Below are 19028 nucleotides of genomic sequence, written 5' to 3' on the forward strand. Positions count from 1 at the left end.
TACCCTGCCAAACAGTTAAAACTATAAATATATTACATTTACAGCCATATAAAACAAGGAAATGTCCACTTTTATATTTATATAAACCCAGCGGCGTATCGTTAACGGCCAAACGGAACCCCGTCGGTCCTGCAGGGGGCGCTGTGTGCTGTAACTGCGGGTTATTAACCCACGAAGAAGAAGCCTGGCAGGCGTTTCTCATTCCGTGCAAAAGTAAACAGATTCTGACACAAACTGTGTTTCTCTAATCTAATCATTAGAGTATAATGCACCACTAATACTGAATCTGGAAAAGGTTGGCAAAAGGACCAAGAAAAGTAACGGATTTTGGGCAGAAAGGCACTAAGTTTCTTGTCTAAAGGTGAAGATGCCTTCAGCAGAAGAATCACACGGTGGGTTTAAACTGATTAAACTGTTCTTTTATGTTGTTTTTTTTGTCAATGACGAAGTTTAAGCTGCTCTTAGACTGTTTATTTTGTATATCTATGTATTTATGTTTGACATAAATGAAGACTTAATTGAATGCATATGTTTGTCAGAAGTATCACGGATATAAAGAACAACAGCTCCTATTTCAGCTTCACAGCTGTCTCAACAGCAGCAGTTTCAGGGGCTGGAGTCAGAAATTTAACTTTACTCCAGGCTTTTCATGCTTGATGAACTGTTTGGGCTGTTAAGATAAACCTCCAGACTCAGAGACAGTTTCTTCCCCCAAACTGTTGCTCTGATGAACTCTCATCACTCATATGGCGCTTTTATACTAGTACCTACTCAGCGCGACTCGCCACGCCCCCGTCTTGCGCTTCTCCACTAGGGGTGGAGCCGTGCTGAGTAGATACTTCTTCTGTATAGGGCTGCAACTAACGACTATTTTAATAGTCGACTAGTCACCGATTATTGAAACGATTAGTCGACTAATCGGATAATTAGTAATTTTTTCTTAAATTTTGTATGAGGTTGCTTTAATTATGTGGCAAATGATAATAAACACGAGAAAGATGGTTACTCCAATGAAAAATAGATATTTTATTCAACTTTGCCGCTGTTCATACAAAAAGTAAATAAAATGTCCTAAATCTAAAACCAAGGACAGGCACAGTGATCAGTCAGTATAGACATAAATCTATAAATAAATAAACCTCTGTCCATTATTTTTCATTTTTTAAGGACAGGCAATTGTGTTATATAAAAAATTAATTATAAAAAAAAAAAAAAACGTATTTTTTATCCATCAAGTGGGTAAATGGGTTCTGGATGGCAGGACGTTCTCTGGGTTGAACTGGTGTATCATTTGTTGAAACTCGTCACCATCACCATGGAGAGCTGCTCATATCACAGATCAGTTATTGATCATTGAGGGCAGTCACCTGTTGCAGGAACACGTCTGCTTCTTCTGCAGAAAGGGGTCCATGGTGGTTCTTTTTCGGTCTGCGTGCATTTAATTTAAAATACTTTTGTCAGGCACAGTCAGGCATAACGTTAAAGCTCTCTTTTAAAGCCAAAATACGCTTAATATCTTACCAAGGCGAGTCCGTTTCGTTCAACTGTCCAATGTGCTTTCTCTTCAAATGCATTACCGACGTGTTCCGGTGAAAAGCAAGGTCTGCTTTGCAAACCTTGCAAGTCTTCTTTTTATTTGCCGTATCGAGGCTAAAATGCTCCCAAACTTTTGTTACATGCAGCTGGTGTACAGGACGCCGTCATTTTTGTTTAACCGCTACCGCTCAGCTGAGATGCAGAGATTGTATTGGAGTGAGACGCCTCACTCCATTGGAAAAACATATCTGGCGACAATTGTCGATTTTGATTATCGATTTTTGACGACAACGTCGACGAATCGTTGCAGCCCTACTTCTGTATCTATTCTGCCGAGGTTCTAAGTGGCTGAGTCGGCCCTGGATCTGACGTCATCACAATCCAGACCACTGATTGGTTGAGGGGCCGTCAGACGTTTGAATCAGGAAGTGGGAGTCAGCGCGAGAACGACTTGCAGCGATTTTATTATACAGCACAAACGTCTGTTTGGTGATCCAACTCTGAGGTGCAGATGTTCATAAACCTGGTGCTGAGGAGACAATTAAAAAGATCTAGACGGAGATAAGGAACGACCAGATCTACCAGGAGCTCTGTCTCTTCATAGCTGCTCAGATACCAACGCACTTTCCAGCAGCAGAGACAAACAAACGTGTTGCGCAATCGAGTACGTCACAGCAGCTTCACCCCAACCTGCCCACTTCTCACCTGGGGGAGGGGAAACAAACAAGGACGAGGCGTGCCGAGTCGAGGCGTGCTGAGTAGGTACTAGTGGAAAAGCACCAATAGAGTCTCAGAGTAATCAATCACTGTGCAATAATAATAATAATAAATAATAATAATAATCAGAATCAGGTTTATGGGCCAAATCACAGGGAATTTGACTCTGTTATTTTTGCTCACTGTACAGTAAATACACAAATGACAGCTCTTATTAACATATATACAATTTCAAAATAAAAGTGAAAGGTGCAGCAGAATGAGGTAGTAGGTAGGTAATAATAACAACCACAATCATATGATGTAACAATCCTCCTTTCAATAACCATGAGTACCATGTGAGATAAAATGACAACTTAAATTGGTTTTGTCGTTTTCCTTAGCATCTTTTCAGTTTTCAATTTCTGTTTTCAGAGCTAACATTATTATTATTATCATTATTATTGCTATTATTACTATTATTATTATTATTATTATTATTATTATCATCATCATCATCATCATTATTGTTATTATTATTATTATTATTATTATTATTATTATTATTACTATTATTATTATTTTGTGTAGACTTATGATACTTAATTTTGTTCTTTTTGTATATTCTATTCTGTTAAAAGGTGGGCAAGATAAGCTTTATGCTTCAAGCCCAGACCTTTTTGGGTCAAATAATCACAATATTGACCAGGGAAAAACCTGTGTTATCTTGCTTGTTGATTTTTGTTTGTGATTGACCGAAATAAATATTAACTAACTAACTAAACTCATACTGCTGCAGCTTTCACCCTGCATATAACTAATATGCGCATATAAGTAGTAACTGTATGAACCATAAGTGTATGAGGATTTTTACGGGGCCCCTCAGGATCTTGGGGCCCCAGGCAGCCGCCTAGTTTTTCCTAATGTAGGTCCGGCCCTGGAAATGATCACTGCATTTATCCAACACTTGTTTATTAAGGGGTGGCTGCTCTCAGCTCGGACCCTTCCAGATCAAACCAGTCACGGCTGTTAACAACACAATAAAACATATTTTATTTAAAATATGAATAATTATACGCCGTTAGGTTTTTATTCACAGCTCGGTGTTCAGTGTGAAGCAGGAAAAGTGATAAAAGCTAACTATTGGCCTCGCTGGCTCCAAAGTAAAAGCCCATAATTATACATAAATCAGTTGCTTCACATTATTTTTCCCTGATCTGGTACAAAAAATGTAAAAAAAAATCAGCCTCATACAGTTATCAGTGATGTAAATGTTGGTGTGTCCAGTGTGGGTCCTGGATCCAGCCCCTAGTGGTCGGTAGAGGAACTACGGGTCACTTCAACCCAGAACGTTGACCCTGTTGTGCTGCTGCTGTTTTATTATTTCCAGTCACATTAGACACCATTTACATCCTCTCCATTACGTAATTTCTTTCATAATATGCTCTCTTTGATTTGCAACATCAGAACACATTTGTTACTCATTTCATAACGTGTATCGAATTCCTTTTCAGGAAACACATGAACAAATTAAGTATTGCAAAACAATTATTACAAAATAAAGATTGATTTGAATTTTGATTTGAAGATTTTATTTCGAACATTCATGATATAAAAGAGTACAAAAAAGTAAAAAAAAACAGAATACAAATATATATATATATATATATATATATATATATATATATATATATATATATATATATATAATATGGGTCAATGACGAATAAGGATTTTCAACAGGTCAATTTTTAAAATGATAAAAAAAAGAATATCTATTGCAATAGTTCAAACATTAAGAATGTTGTGTACACATAAATTCATATAAACATTTTAACGAGTTTTTTGTCAAGATGAATTGGCACTAGCCTTAAAAAAAGTCATGTGGTGTCATCTGACAATTAATTTTCTTAACATCTTGACATCTTTTTTTTCAGTATTATACAAAAATGGTTGTTTTTTTAATGGTTGCGCCCCATGATATTTCATAAAATGAACATCAGTCAAACTTTGTATGTTATGATGGAAATATAAATACAAATGTGTTGCAATCTTACACACTACAAGACAGTTCTGAAATCATGCCAGATTGGACAGAAGATTGATTTAAAAACATTTAGAGTGATTTCAAAAAAAGTTTTCAAAACAAGATTCATGGTCGGACGGACATGACATTTTGACGCTTAAAACAACAACAAAATCCCAAATAACTAGTATTTTTTTGTAAAACTCAAGTGAGTCCATATGTGGGACAGGTAGTTCATATTATGGTATCTTTTTTATCCATTTAAACCTTTTTTGAATTGAAAGTCTGTTTTTCAGAAAATATAGGCGTCACGTCATTGACCCACATATGTCAGCACTTCATATAATAATAGTTCACGGATCCACCAACATGTTCCAAACGGAGTAGGATTGATATCCAGTCCTACCCCTGAATCAACATACATTCTTAATAAGACGAGTTTCAATAACTGTTCAATACAGTGATATAATACTCAATTATATGTACAGGTATGTATAAATATAGTCCAAATCAAGGCAAACAAAACAAACGCCCAGCATTAAGTCGTGATTAATCCATTCGTCTTGTAAAGTCTTGCTGGGCCTTTTCTTTGTTTCCTGTTGGATCCTGTTCTGTCTTGTATTTTTGTTGTTTTTCTTCCAAGATCCACATTTTTATTAAGTTACATCACAACCCTCTTGCAACAGCAGCCATCTGCTGTGTAAAGCAGAGCAAACAGACAGTAATTGCCACAGCGGCGCTCACATGATGTTGTGACTGAACTTCTGCTGTATCTTGTGATAACTGAATGTTTCGTTGCTTCAGGCCCCGGCGTCGTCGTCCACGTCTGCAGGATCCCTGCAGAGCTGCTGGCCCAAGTCGTGAGTATCTCCTGTCTTACATGCAAATCAATCAATAAATCAATCAATAAATCAAATTTTATTTGTATAGCACAGGGGTCGGCAACCCGCGGCTCTAGAGCCACATGCAGCTCTTTAGCGCCGCCCTAGTGGCTCTTGGAGTTTTTCAAAAATGTTTGACCTTTTTTTTCCTTTTTTTCTTTTTTTTCTCTTTTTTTTCTTCCTTTTTCCTTTCCTTTTTAATCTCAACATTTCGACTTTTTTCTCAAAATTTTGACTTTTTTCTCGACATTTCGACTTTTTTCTCAACATTTTGACTTTTTTCTCGACATTTCGACTTTTTTCTCAACATTTTGACTTTTTTCTCGACATTTCAACTTTTTTCTCAACATTTAGACTTTTTTCTCGAGATTGTACTTCAACATTAATCTCGACATTTTGATTTTTTTCTCGAAATTTCAACTTTTTTCTTGATATTTCGACTTTTTTCTTGACATTTCGACTTTGAACTCGACATTTCGACTTTTTCTCAAGATTGTACTTCAACATTAATCTTGACATTTCGACTTTTTTCTTAAAATTTTGACTTTTTTCTCAAAATTTTGACTTTTTTCTCTAAATTTTGACTTTTTTCTCGACATTTCGACTTTTTTCTCGAGATTGTACTTCAACATTAATCTCGATATTTTGACTTTTTTCTCAACATTTTTTTCCTTTTTTTCTTTTTTTCTCTTTTTTTCTTATTTTTTGTCTTTTTTTTCCTTTTTCTCTTTTTTCTTCCTTTCCTTCCTCTCAACATTTCGACTTTTTTCTTGAAATTTTGCCTTTTTTTCTCGACATTTCGACTTTTTTCTCGACATTGAACTTCAACATTAATCTTGACATTTCGACTTTCGTCGCTAAATTTTGACTTTTTTCTTGACATTTCGACTTTTTTCTTGAAGTGTATAATGAAAAAAAAATATCTCCCCCTAGTTCTAACTAATACAGAAACATGCAGCATGTGTTGCCTTCATTCTGAGGCTGATACAAGACTTTTCATTTTTTGCGGCTCCAGACATATTTGTTTTTGTGTTTTTGGTCCAATATGGCTCTAAAACATTTTGGGTTGCCGACCCCTGAGCCAGAGGATCTGAGTTCCTTCCTGGTTCATAGAATAAAAACATCTCTGGTGCAAACCCATGTAGCGCTTTATAAACTAATAAAAGAACTTTAAAATCAACATATCTCTCTCAGGTCTGCAGCAGCGACACACGTTGTGGCTTTACTGTTTCTGAGAACTAATCTGCTCATCTGTTCATCTCAGTGTCAGCACATCCTGGCGTTTCTTCAGGGCCACACGAGCGGCGTGGATTCTGCTGAAGCTGCTCGAGTGAGTCACACGTTCACCAGAACTGATCTGTTTCTGCTGTAAAGAGCCTGAAGTTCCTGTTTTTGGTGACTTTGTTTTGTTTACGTCTGCAGAGTTTTCAGAGGGCGGGAGTCCGACTAGACGACGGAGTTCTGCAGGACGTGACCCGATTTCTTCTGCTAACATTCAGGTATCTTCATACTTTTATCCTTTCATAGAGGTTTAACTTCCATCCATCATCCATCCATCCATCCATCCATCCATCCATCCATTTTTGCACAATAGTTGTCCTTATGCATTTTCTTCCGCTCATCCGTTGCCGGTTCGCGGGGTGTAGGTGAGAGTAAAGGCTGAGTTATGGTTCTGCGTCAAAACGACGCCGTGCAAAAATTGTAACTACGCGTGGAGGCGACGCAGACCAAACGCAGGCGAGAGGGCTGTGATTGGTTGACTTGGTAGCAACACATTTCCGGTTTCCGGTTTGAAGCAGTCGTGAACTTTCAGCCTCTTTTCTTCATGTATGTGTGATTTTTTTTATTTATTTATTTATTTTTTTTGCACAATAGTTGTCCTTATCTCTTTGACGTCACGGTGACGGCATCACGGTGTAGGCACGGCATCGATTTAACGCAGAACCATAACTCAGGCTTAAGGGTTCAGGTATGATAGCTGTTGACCAAACACAAGGGAGGCACAACTTCCCTTTTCACCAGTTTATTAGGTTGAAGGCGTGTGTTTGTTCTACAGAATAAAATAACAGATCCATAGAGAACAGTTAAGCATCCATACTGAATAATACACTTAAAATAACACCAAAGTATCATAACTCTGTCCTGCTTTCATAATAACCTTACAAAAGGTATTATTATAACAAATAACAAATTTAGGCAAATTAATAAATTAAATACCACAATAATGTAAATGTTTACATTTTCTTAGTAATATAACTATTATTCTGTTATACCCTTACTAGGACGTAGAGATAATTCCTAGCTTGGCAGATAGCTAAACAGGTTCTTAAATAAACATCCAGGAGACAGCAGGGACGTTTAGGATGTTTACTGTCAGAAGCACTGTGAAACTGCAATACAGAAAAATAAGACAAATAAAGTGTTACAATCTGTATTGTATTTGACCCTTTCTTAAACATCAACAAATGCTATGTCATTAATTATTATGTACAACACAAATAAACAAACATTTACTGAAATTATACTGATTATAACTGATTATAACTGATTATAACTGATAAACCGCTATGAACAACTGGTGGTTAGCTTAATGCTAACGTAACATGGAAAATCCCATTGACATGCTAACGCGTTAGCATCGCTCCCGTTTTTTACGTTTTCCTCCCAAACTATCATCTAATTCCGAACACCATCAGAGGTAAGTTTAACATAAAAGGTAAGTATTACTCACAGACATATGCTCTTTAGGGTTCAGCAGAGAAAAAACAAGTTTAGGGAAAGTAACAGCTTTGCTTAACGGCTTTCTTCAGTAGACAAGAAACTACGGCAAGTCTACATGGACAAAAAGCACAGCACAGTCTACGGATCTACTAATCTACAGACTATGGAAGGGCAGCACAACTATAACTAAATAAACAGGTTTGTGTAACATTTATCCAAAATAAATTCAACAATCTGCCTCCAAATGATCGCCCAATATGGCAATATAATAACACTTTAAACGTCCCCAATCGTCCCCAAAGGTGGGAGGATGAAACAATACCGGGGTTCACCTTACGGCCTCAGACTGGAGCAGGTGAAGCTCTGAGCTCTGGCACAAGATCAATAACAGTCATGTTGCATTTGGAGTTTGGGACTTTATTTATTTACTTTTATTTATTTATTTAATTTTAGTTGTTAAATTTCTGGAAAAGAAAAAAGTCAAGTCATACATGAGAGAAACTATTCAGTTTGTGGTTAAATATTTGTACTTGTATGAAACTGAAGATCATAATGCAAACCTGACATTTACTTTTATTTCAGTTTGTGGAAAATGGTTGGCCTGGCTTTCTCTTTAAAACTTAAACAGTTATAAAGAATTACAAACTGTAACAATAGGGCAAACGCACAGCATTGTTTTGTATTTTGTGTCTTTCAAATAAAAGACCTTTTTTCCAGTCATATGTTCCTCATTCAAGGTTGTTAAAAAAATATCGTATTGTTATCGTAAAAAAAAACAAAAAACTGCATTGTTCCTCCTGAATCCGAGGTTCTGTCTCTGCACTTATTCGTTTCTAAATGGTTCTAAAGCAGCCGGTGGTGTTGCCGTGCGGTGACGGCGGTGGTTTCTGTCTGCAGGTCTGCTGGGAAGAGAAACATCTCTGCAGACGAGCTGGTGTCGGAGCTGGACGGAGGCGGGTCCAAGTGGTCCAAAGCGGCGCTGCAGGTTCTGCACGGCTCGTGGAGCGAACACAGAGCCGCGGTGCACGCCCAGCAGGAGGCCCGGGCCATGCTGAGCATCGGACAGGTACCAGTCTGTTTCCATCAAGTAGGTTCCAGGGCTGGTTCTGGTTCACAACTGGTTCAACTTGGGAACCAGCTGAGAACCGGTTTTCTTTTCCACAGCTCGGGTGCTAAAGGGGAGCCACGTCATTACGTCTCTGCAAACGTCAGTTACCCTGGATTCACACTGAAAGCGTCACATGCGTCCGGTTGCCATTCAATGTCTATGAAGGCGCTGTGAGAGGCGTTGGAAGTGTCCAGAGCGTCAATTTGAAGTTGAAAAATCTGAACTTTATTCAAATGAGCAGCGGCGACGCCGAGGCAGCGTCCAATCACAGACCGGGATTCCTGAAGCGAGAAGCCTCAATCCAGATTGTACTGTACGAACAATTTTATTTGCTACATCGAACCAACGCAAAATAATTAAAAACCGTGCTTATTATTCACAAAACACAGTTTAAACATCATGACCAAACCCGCTCCGACCCGGTGTGTCAGTGTTCACCGCAGACAGACTGCAGCTTCACCGGGAACAACGATGATGGTTGATGTTGATCCAGGACCAACCTGGTTCTTTTTTCCCTTATAAATATCAACAGTCACGTTCCATTACAGACCTAAATGTGTACTAGTCTGTGCATATCAATAAATATATGTGCAATGATGCGTCTGTTCAATACAACTGATCAGACCAAGCGCAGACACAAGCTGCTCTGATCCAGACGGTGGAGTTGGAACAAACTGTCACACAATGTCGAGAGAACGAGACAGATTCAGGAAATTTCCATCAGGGGATGAAAAAAGAAAAAAACTAAAGAAAATGGAAGAGTTTAATGTCTCTCTGAAAGGCTCGTTTGATAAATTTGTTACAAAAATCACCGATCCGACCGGGTCTCAAGCAGCGTGGGGCCCCGCGTCGAGGCAAGTCCAGATGACGATGAGGCCGGGGAAGGTATCCAGTATTTTGCTAATTGGAGAGTTAAAATTGCGCATATAGACACCCGATCCGACCCGAAAAACCCAGAAAATTTTGCTAGACAGGGGCCCCCCCCAACCATTTCGCACAGGGCCTCGCAAATCTCCCAGACAGCTATAGATAGATAGATAGATAGATAGATAGATAGACAGCGTGGAAAAGCGGTCTGATCCGGTCCGGTTCTGTTTTAGGTGCTGGACCTGCAGTGGAAGTTGGGCATGGCCGTCAGCTCCGACAGCTGCCGCTCCCTCAACTCCCCGTACGTGACGCTGCTGCTCAAGATCCTGAAACCGTCCGGAGAGACGAGTCAGAGATCCTTCGAGATGACCATCCCTCAGTTCCAGGTAAGGGGCGCCTCCAGAACTGTTTCCTAGGGGGGGCAGAGGGGACCACTTCAATTCTTGGGGTGGAACCAAAACTTTATTATACTGTTGTAGTATACAGGCTCAGAAATACTTTTTTTTTTTTTTTTTTTTAAACTTTCTAACTTGTCTGCATATATATTAATGATTAATACCATGTTGGTAAAAACCTAAGGCATATATATATATATATATATATATATATATATATATATATATATATATATATATATATATATATATATATATATATATATATACATATACATATATTTTATTATTATTAGGCTCAGAAATACTTAGAGAAACGCAGACTAATATGCATCTGGCCCTAAAGATTTGGGATGAAACACATAACTGTGATAGACTCTATGTGACCGGCAAGTGTTTTTTTTTTTTTTTTTTTTTTTTTTTTAATTAAGGCCAGTGGGGTGGCCAGCAAATTTGTAGGGGGGGGCGTGGCCACCCCTGGCCCCCCTTTGGTGGCGCCACTGTTCCAGGTTTGTACTCGCTCACAAGATCGTTGGTGTATTTATTCACCGCTGGACCTCAACGTTCTGTGTTCTTCTTCCCTGCAGAATTTCCACCAGCAGTTCAGGGAGATGGCAGCTCTCCTGGAGACGGTGTGACGGCTGCAGAGCTGCTGAAGCTTCCCGGTCAGAACCGTTCACGTGAGACGATCAAAGGACCAGCAGGAAACGCTTGTCTTCGTCAGCCCAGAAATATTGATGAGACTTCTCCAAACGTCAGCTCTCAGCTCGGATCTCTCTTCTACTTTCACCTGTCGGACTTCAAACATATGAAGAGACCTGAAAGAAGACGGATTTAATTATTTAAATGTGCTTTTTTCTGGTTAACTCATCCAAGTGATGTCTGGTTATGTCAAGTTTACTTAAACTAACTGTAAAATTATGATAGAAACGCTTCACTGTGACACATTAGTTACAGAAGATCTGCTTTGATGTTGCAATTTATGTTAAATGTAAATGTGTTCTTGTACAGAAATAAAATAATAAACCATTTCTACTGTAAATACATCCGTTGCTGTTGGTATTTGTAGCGAGATATGACAAGCGCATGATACAACATGCTTTACGGTATCATCAATAAATATCAATATGCAGGTGGGTTAATGCATCAACACAAACAACCAAATTACTTCTGTAAAGATTTGGTTCTTTTCCGTTTGGTGCTCTTTGGTCGTTAAGTTAATGCACTTTTACTGAAACAGGACAATATTTTGCCCTTTGCAAAACCCTTGTGTCAGTGGATCAGAAAACCTTGGGGGTGGGGGGGGACTTATTTTTATAAAGCGCCTTTCTACAAAGAAATGTACGCTTTACGTCTCATTTATTCATTCACACACGCACTAATATACTTGGGAAACAGTTTAGGCACCAAATATAATATATTTAATTTTCTCAGATTGCAAAAATAAGAACTTTATTGATCCCACATAGGAGTAATTCATGTTCTATCAGCTATAGAGAACAAGGTAGTGCCGAAAAACAATATATATCCCCCCTCACAAAATTAAGAAAAATAGAGAAACATATTTTCTCATCAACAAAGCATATTTTACATAAACATATTAAAAAATTTTCAAGTAACAAAATAACATTTGAACAATTTTTCTGATTTTTTCAGTTATTTTATTGTCTGAAAAATTGTTGAAATATGTTATTTTGTTATTTGAAAAATTAAAAAAAAAATGTGTTGATGGTCTCCGGGCTGCAGCAGGTTATTTATGGCAGAGCTGCTATTTCTGTCCGGGAGGAGTTCTGGGGAATGTTTGGCTGAGTGGACGGTGAGGCAACATGAGCCTCGGTCACGTGGGCCCACAGAGGCTCTGGGGGTTTATGGGATGGTGTTTCTGCCCCGGGGGTCGAGCCACGGAGGCCGGCGAGTCTCTCCACGCTGCACCGTGGGAAACTCCTTCCACTGGAACCTACTCAGCCCGGTGTTCTGTCGATTTCTGCTGCTTTGCCAAAAAATGCTCCCTAATGGTTTTCTACTTTTGTAGAGCTACAATTTTACTGTGTTTTACTCCCTAAACCACTTCCTTGTCTCTTGCCAGGCCGTCATTGTAAATAAGAATGTTCTTAATGACCTGCCTGGTTAAATAAAGGAGAATAACTGAATGAATATCAAATACATTTTTCTCTTTATCGTATAATGTTCACAAAGTGTAATGCAATTCATGTCATGGGTCATGTATTCTGAAGGATCAAATACTCAACATCCCATATTATCAATTTTAAATCAATATTTCAGGGGTAGCATCATTTGATAGTTTTTGAATTTTGATAGTAACATCCTATCAAATAATCCGTCACTTGCATTCAGGTAAGATACTAATCACCTCACTACCACTGCAGGATTAATGTCAGCATACTTTTACCTCAATTTATCCATGTTATTTATTTATTTATTTTTTATTAACATACAGTACAAACAACAACAAAAGACAACATCGAGTTACAATATGTAGGTGTGTGTGTGTGTAAATAATTTAATGAAAGTAAATAAATAAATTAAGAATATTAATTTGAAAAAATAAATAAATAAATTGATAATTATCATAGTGATATAATATAGCACGATATAATATAAAGTAAAATATGTAATACTATATTATAGGATATAATAATATCCTAATATAACATAATACATGTTTATACATTTAACAAAATGATATCACCATACTATAATATATAACAGTATAATAATACTATAATATAACATCCCATGAGATCTCATAACATACTATAATAATACACTACTATAATACACAATTATTAGAATTAGAATTGGTAATATATATATATATATATATATATATATATATATATATATATATATATACTCCACTTGGTTTGGTGCAATAACTCGAGTGCAATAACCTGTTTCTCTGAAAGTGCAATAACATTCGCCCGCTAAATAGTATTCTTTGCATATGTAAATATTATCCGTTTTTTGGGTTTACTATTTTCTCTTGTACATTGCTCATTTTTTCTACATTTTATATTGCTCTTTTTTTTAAATTACTAAGCTATTTATTGTTTTTTTTTTTTTTTTTTTTTTTTTTTAGGATATACTTTTTTATACCTTGTCTTACTTTCATGTGTATTTGTATAAACCGTTGAGTGTGTGTGTGTGTTTTGCTGCTGCACAATTGAATTTCTCCTCTGGGAGATCAATAAATGTAAATGTAAATGTAAATGTAAATGTAAATGTACTTTATTTATATAGCACCTTACATCAACCTAGAGGTGAACCAAAGTGCTTTACATAACATACAGCAAAATAAAACATATGAACATATAAAACATCACGTATAAAAAAGTGTTGCCACACTACTAGGTATTAAAAGCCACCCTGAATAAGTAAGTTTTCATTTTACATTTAAAAAGGCCCAGGTCAGAGATGGGAGAGTATAAAATGAATACATTTTATTTAAATATTGAATATTGAATAAAGTCTATTCTGTTCTATTCTTTCCCACAGGCTCCGCGGTGAGGGGGCGGAGCTACGTCGAGAGGGGGCGTGGTTACGTGGAGGGGGGGCGGAGCTCCGCTCCACCAGCGCGCACGCTTTGCGGGGCGGAGCCGCTGCTGCGCACGGCCGCTCCGCCGCTCCTGCCGCTCCTCCTCCTCCTCCGCCGCTCCTCCTCCTCCTGCCGCTCCTCCTCCTCCTCCTCCGGGGCGTCGTGGGAGACAGCAGCTCGAACACAGAGAACACAGGACACAACTTGAGGACGACAAAGAAACAAACACGCCGCGCTGCGTTTATTATTTCATGATCTCCGTGCAGGGGACGCGCAGCAGCCGCGGGTGCGCGCATCTGGAGAGACGCTCCCACCACGCAGGATATTTGTTTTTTGGGGGGGAGACTTCTTGTGTTTATGCAGAGATCCGTCCCGATCCTGGTCCGTGCAGCTGCAGCCCTGGTCTGAACCCGAACCAGAACCAGAACCAGGACCAGAACCAGAGCTGCAGGCGGCGCTGCACGCCCCGTCCTGGGCAGAAAAACCCTGGCCTTGGTCCCCCCTCATGGTCCTGGTCCAGGTTTCTTCCTCCTAAAGGGGAGTTTTTCTTGCCACTGTTTGGCTTAAGGCTTTTCTCCCACTAGGGGAGTTTTTACCTGCCATTATTTATGTTATTTGTATGTAATAATTACTTGGGGGTTTATGTTCTGGGTCTCTGAAGATCCTGGAGACAACTTTTATTGTATTAGACGCTATATAAATAAAATTCTAATTGAAAAATTGAATTGAAATTGAAAACACAACATCTGGAGCAGCTGACGGACTGAGCACATGTGCGTGGATGTGGATGCGGACGTGGAAAGGGACGCAAACTAACCCAAATTACGCGCGGCCTCGGCCCGCTCCCGGTCCCGGTCCGTGCAGGATAACAGGTCTGAACCAGAACCAGATCCAGCTCCAGAACCAGGACCAGGATCAGAGCTCCGGGAGGCGCATCCGCGCAGGAAAACACATCTGGAACAGCTGACGGACTGAGCACATGTGCGTGGATGCGGACGCGGAATTGGAAAGGGACGCAAAGTAACCCAAATTACGCACGGCCTCGGCCCGCTCCCGGTCCTTGCAGCATAAAACAGGTCTGAACCAGGACCAGGACCAGAACCAGAACCAGGACAAGGATCAGAGCTCCAGGAGGCGCATCCACGCAGGAAAACACATCTGGAACAGCTGACGGACTGAGCGCATGTGCGTGGATGCGGAATTGGAAAAGGACGCAAAGTAACCCAAATTACGCACGGCCTCGGCCCGGACTTAGTCCCGGTCCTGGTCTCGGTCCCGGTCCCGTTGGTGCAGGTCCCGGTGCCACCGGGTCTCCCGGGTCCCCATGGATCCCCCCGGCCCCCCGGGTCCCCCGGACGCGCGCCCGGGTCCCCCGGAGCGCGTGTTCGGCCTGACCTACGTGGGCTGGAGCGCGCTGGACCGGCGCACCACGCTGCCCATGCTGCCGTGGCTGGTGGCGGAGATCCGGCTCCGGTACCACCGGTCCGGGGGCTCCGGCTCGGTCCTGCAGCCCCGCCGGGTGCAGCTGCTGCTCAACCCGCCCTTCGTGCGCTGCGTGCCGGACAACAGCAGCAGCGCGTCCGTGTTCATCTTCGAGCACAAGGCGACGCTGATTCAGAGGTTCATCCACAGCAGCAACAACCTCACCACCTTCGCCTACCTGCTGAGGGGTCCTCCGGATAATCCCGAGGCAGAGATGTCCTGTCACGTCTTCAGGGCCGCCGACGGCACCCAGGTAGGCCCGGGGGGGCGGGGCACCCTAGCACCCATGGGGGGTCAGGAGGAGGTCCAGGCCCCAAAACTAGGGATGCTCCATCATTTCTGATCCGATATCCAGTCAAATTCAGGCTGGTATCGCCGATACCGATTTGATACCGGTGTTGTGCCAAAAAGTGATTGCCTGCCAGAATCTGATTTCTTCTGATTTCTGGAGCCACACAGCAGCCCGTTGAGCGAGAGCGCTAAAACATCAGATTTTCAGATTATGAAGCATAAGAATGAGATCAAGTCATATTTAGGCAGAAACAACTTTTCATTAACTGTATTTGGCCTTCAGTCAATTTTTGGCAGGTAAAAAGACAATTTTCAGGGGAGAAATCAGATTCTGGCAGCAGGCAATCACTTTTTGGCATGACACTGGTACATTGTGCAAATCCACCTCATGTGCCATATAAATCTAAAAAAAAAATGTGTATTTTAGATAGTTTAAGAATACAAGACATCAGAGTCACTAATTTAGCTACTTATTATAAGTCAGAAGTATTCTGAGGTAGCGGCCTCTTTCACAATACAGCCGAGCTGTTAAAACAACAGAAGGCGTTTCCATCACTAAAGTAAAATAATAAAACTATTATAAAATAAATAAGAGAATAATCAAAAATCTAAAATAATCAATCGCTGTGCAATAATAATAATAATTAAAGCTGCAAGCAGCGATGAACGGTCCTCCACCCTTGTACACGTTCAGGCTGCAGTGGAAGCTTGTATGACTAATGTAGATTCTTCAGGCCTGGACATTTAGCGGATGACACCACCCACGACTCTCTATATCAAACCATTCAAAAGTTATGGCAGAAATTAGGAACTATCAATTATCGACCAATCAGATGAAGGGGGGGGGGGTGCGCTTTTTGGCGTCGATCGTAACCACGGTAACGCTTTTGACTGAGAAAAGTAATGCGCGTCGTCGCAGGATGGAGTCGCACATTTTGATGTATAACACACCTGGGTGCACGTTACGGTTCGGGCGAAGAAGCGGCCGAAGAAATGGCATAAATTGCGCCAAAATTACGCGATTAATTCAAAATGGCCGACTTCCTGTTGGGTTTGGGCCATGGCTCCAAGAGACTTTTCTTTAAGTTGCAACATGATACAGGTGTGTACCGATTTTCGTGCATGTACGTCAAACCGTATTGTGGGGCTTGAGGCACAAAGTTTTCTAGGGGGCGCTGTTGAGCCGTTAGGCCACGCCCATTAATGCAAACCATTAAATATCACATTTATCTCCAGGTCTGGCTTGGTGCAAAATTTGGTGACTTTTGGGGCACGTTTAGGGGGAAAAAAGGCCTTTGAGAATTGATTTAAGAGCTTATAGATCTGGTATCGGAAGTATCAATATTTCAGTATTGATCCTCACATCACTCCCAAAAATCCAGCAGTAACGACCATAACGGTCGTAGCAGCAGATACTTTTATCATGTGTGTGAAACAAACCTCCAATCACAGCATTTATTACAACAATCCATTTAAAATAAGGAGTAAATCAGTGTTTTTCCCGTCTGAATGTGCTGATAGACTGGAGTCTAACTTTAAATGTAAACGGAGACAAAGGACATGAGGTGACGAGGTGTCACCTAATCTCCTGCAGCGCAGCAAAGCTGAGTCCAGGGTGGTGAGTGTTAGAGTATTATGTATTTAGGCCAGGGGTTGGTGTGGGGGGGGGGGGGGGGGGGGGGCAGCCGTGCAGCCGCGCACGTGGGATTCTGGGCCTTTTATCCACCTCTGTTGTTGTTTCTGTTCAGGGATCAGAGTCGTGGCCTTGAAGGTCGGAACGCCGAGACCCGGGACTCAGAAAACAGAGTAGTTACTAATGTAGCGAGAGCTGCTGCTTTAAACGTCTCCTGTTTCCTTCAGCTGCAGCTGCAGAGAGTTTTGTTGTTGTCAGACTGTTGCAGTTTTAGTTTGAGTCTAGTCCAGGGGTCGGCAACCCAAAATGTTTTAGAGCAATATTGGACCAAAAACACAAAAAACAAATATGTCTGGAGCCGCAAAAAATGAAAAGTCTTGTATCAGCCTTAGAATGAAGACAACACATGCTGCATGTTTCTATATTAGTTATAACTGGGACAACTTCTCGCTACAGAGCAAACATTCAGGCAATGAAAGCAAATGAATCGCTCCAAGAAACGTTGAATCCTCTACGGAAGAGTATTAGAACCATGCAGGAAAAAAAATATTTGAGAGGGGAAGATTTTTTTTTATTGTGCACTTCGAGAAAAAAGTCGAAATGTCGAGAAAAATTTTGAAATACAATTTCAAGAATAAAGTCAAAATTTTGCCTCGTTTCTCAACATTTCAACTTTTTTCTCGAAATGTAAACTTTTTTCTCGCTATTTTGACTTTTTTCTCGACATTTTGACTTTTTTTCTTAACAGAAATGTTGAAATGTAATATTTATTCTACACATTTTTACAGCATTGGAAAACGTTCAGAATGTTTGTGTCATGTTTGTCCTCCTACAGAAATCATGTTAAAACAAAAAATATATTTCTCTCCCCCATCTATTTCCATTTTCAAACATTTTTGAAAAAGCTCCAGGAGCCACTAGGGCGGCGCTAAAGAGCCACATGCGGCTCTAGAGCCGCGGGTTGCCGACCCCTGCGCTAGTCTTTGGGTCAAGCTATCATTTTAGTTTTTATTATTTTTAGTCATGTTCATTTTCTGCCTCACAACTACTGCTGTTAATTATTCTTTACTCCTCACTAAACCTCAGAACTGGTACTTTTTTCTTTTTAAACTTTAAAATTATAACACAAATTAAAGCTGCAAGCAGCGATGAACGGGCCCTCAGGCGTTCAAAACTAAGTCCGATGACACCACCCACGAGTCTCTATATCAAACTATTCAAAAGTTATGACAGAAAGTAGGAACTATCAAATATGGACCAATCAGATGAAGGGTGGGCACGCTTTTGGCGTCTATCGTCGCCACGGTAACGCTTTTGACTGAGAAAAGTAATGCCCATCGTCGCAGGATGGAGACGCACATTTTGAGGTATAACACACCTGGGTGCACGTTACGGTTCGGGCCGTATTAACTGCCGAAGAAATGGCATAAATTGCGCCAAAATTACACGATTAATCCAAAATGGCCGACTTCCTGTTCAGTTTCGGCCATGGCGCCAAGAGACTTTTCTTTAAGTTGCAACATGATACAGGTGTGTACCGATTTTCGTGCATGTACGTCAAACCGTGTTGTGGGGCTTGAGGCACAAAGTTTTCTAGGGGGCGCTGTTGAGCCATTAGGCCACGCCCATTAATGCAAACCATTAAATTTCACATTTATCACCAGGCCTGACTTGGTGCAAAATTTGGTGACTTTTGGGGACGTTTAGGGGGAAAAAAGGTCCTCATTTCGTCGGAAAAATAAAAATGAGAAAAATAAAAATGAGAACAATTCCTACAGATACAATAGGGCCTTCGCACTGTCAGTGCTCGGGCCCTAATAATCAATACCACAAGCA

General features: G+C 40.4%; 2 protein-coding genes across 2 annotated transcripts in view; both read left to right on the top strand.

Annotated features, from left to right (window-relative positions):
- The first annotated feature begins 273 nt into the window (after nucleotides 1–273).
- commd6 (COMM domain containing 6) lies at nucleotides 274–11205 on the top strand. Its single transcript, XM_061724653.1, has 7 exons — nucleotides 274–392; nucleotides 5063–5118; nucleotides 6404–6469; nucleotides 6562–6638; nucleotides 8758–8926; nucleotides 10069–10221; nucleotides 10818–11205. Exons 1-7 carry the CDS (start codon nucleotides 368–370, stop codon nucleotides 10866–10868), a joined length of 597 nt encoding a protein of 198 aa, XP_061580637.1. The 5' UTR covers nucleotides 274–367; the 3' UTR covers nucleotides 10869–11205.
- Nucleotides 11206–14886: 3681 nt separating this feature from the next.
- tbc1d4 (TBC1 domain family, member 4) overlaps nucleotides 14887–19028 on the top strand; it is a 72039-nt gene continuing 67897 nt past the window's right edge. Inside the window, exon 1 of the mRNA XM_061724210.1 lies at nucleotides 14887–15521. Coding sequence (XP_061580194.1) covers nucleotides 15111–15521 — 411 coding nt within the window. The 5' untranslated portion in view covers nucleotides 14887–15110. The remainder of the gene's footprint in view (nucleotides 15522–19028) is intronic.

This window comes from Cololabis saira, chromosome 6 (genome assembly GCF_033807715.1).
Source record: "Cololabis saira isolate AMF1-May2022 chromosome 6, fColSai1.1, whole genome shotgun sequence".
Taxonomy (NCBI): domain Eukaryota; kingdom Metazoa; phylum Chordata; class Actinopteri; order Beloniformes; family Belonidae; genus Cololabis; species Cololabis saira.

Coding starts and splice junctions, on each gene's coding strand:
- commd6 (XM_061724653.1), top strand. CDS start 368: ATGCCTTCAGCAGAAGAATCACACG. Junction 393..5,062: donor TTCAGCAGAAGAATCACACG/GTGGGTTTAAAC, acceptor TCGTTGCTTCAG/GCCCCGGCGTCGTCGTCCAC. Junction 8,927..10,068: donor CCATGCTGAGCATCGGACAG/GTACCAGTCTGT, acceptor GTTCTGTTTTAG/GTGCTGGACCTGCAGTGGAA.